We start from the raw sequence: 1,135 nt of genomic DNA on the forward strand, positions 1-1,135 counted from the left end.
TGGCTGCCCAAATCGACGCCCCAGCTCCCCCATTTTCTCTCTACTGCCGATGGTGCTGCTATCTATCGGTCACCGTCTGAACTAACAACCCTGCACTCTGGTGGCAAGTCGAGGAACTCCCTCCACAAAAAAACGCCCCAGCTCCCCCATATTCCCTCTACTGAGACCCAAAGCTCAACTCCATATGTCCCAATTGGCCTTATTACAGTTATGTAGATCTTTTGTAATCCATCTGAATTGGAAGTTTAGACCATTTGTCTAGTAAGTCTTTTCAACCTTTATGAGGATTCCAGGTTAGTCATTTGTCCAAAGTAGCATCTGTTCAACAGGGGTAAGATCAACATTATTAAAGGAGACTGTAAGGCTTTAGGTAGGTTTACGGTGAAGGGTAAATGTGATTTGATGGGATTTGTTGGGATTTATTTTAATTCTCAAATTACAACACCATTCTTCAAGGGATCGGAAAGTTTGGGATGCAATTAAAGGGTTATTATTAACAGCCAGCAAACATTTGTCATCGGCATACGTGGTGAGGATAGTGTTAGGATTGGTTAGGATGTCAGCTATATAGACGTTTTAGAGGATGGGACCAAGGATACTACCTTGAGGAACACCAGCAGACTGAGAATAGAGAGATGAATCGGAACCAAAATTTTGAAATATAAATTTTTCTGTAGATATATCCAGATGTTGATAATCCATTTTTTTATAGTATATTTTAGACTCATTTTTGTCTGTGGAGTTAACTTTGCTTTCATTTGAAATATTTTAATTGTATTTTTATATTTTAAATTTTTGTTCCTATTTTTACAGTTTTCTCGGAGGTAAAGCCTGAGGCCAAATGCAAGAGTGGCTCTTACCAGTTCTCTGAATGTTTAGGAGTAAATCTATATTTGGCGAGTTGATTTTCTAAATTTTTTTCGATTAGAATTTAATAAATATCATATCTCTGTAACTCATATGTAACCTGAAAACCAAACATGATATTTTTTTTTTTTTTTAAGCAACTCTATTATAACAAAAGACATTTCTATATTCAGTTCAGTTAAACAGTAAATAAAATTTCAGATAATTTATGAGTACCATAAACTTTTTTTTTTACTGGGAAGATTTTATTAGAAAAATATTTTAAATT

General features: G+C 34.9%; 1 protein-coding gene across 1 annotated transcript in view; it reads left to right on the forward strand.

Moving 5' to 3' along the window:
* The window catches only part of LOC106687586 (uncharacterized), a 17,262-nt gene that overhangs the window by 14,559 nt on the left and 1,568 nt on the right, over window positions 1–1,135 (forward strand). The window contains exon 7 of the mRNA XM_067053634.1: window positions 814–896. Within this exon, the coding sequence (XP_066909735.1) occupies window positions 814–896 (83 nt within the window). The remainder of the gene's footprint in view (window positions 1–813; window positions 897–1,135) is intronic.

The sequence above is a fragment of the Halyomorpha halys genome, unplaced genomic scaffold (genome assembly GCF_000696795.3).
Source record: "Halyomorpha halys isolate HHAL.00 unplaced genomic scaffold, Hhal_1.1 Scaffold985.1, whole genome shotgun sequence".
Lineage (NCBI taxonomy): Eukaryota > Metazoa > Arthropoda > Insecta > Hemiptera > Pentatomidae > Halyomorpha > Halyomorpha halys.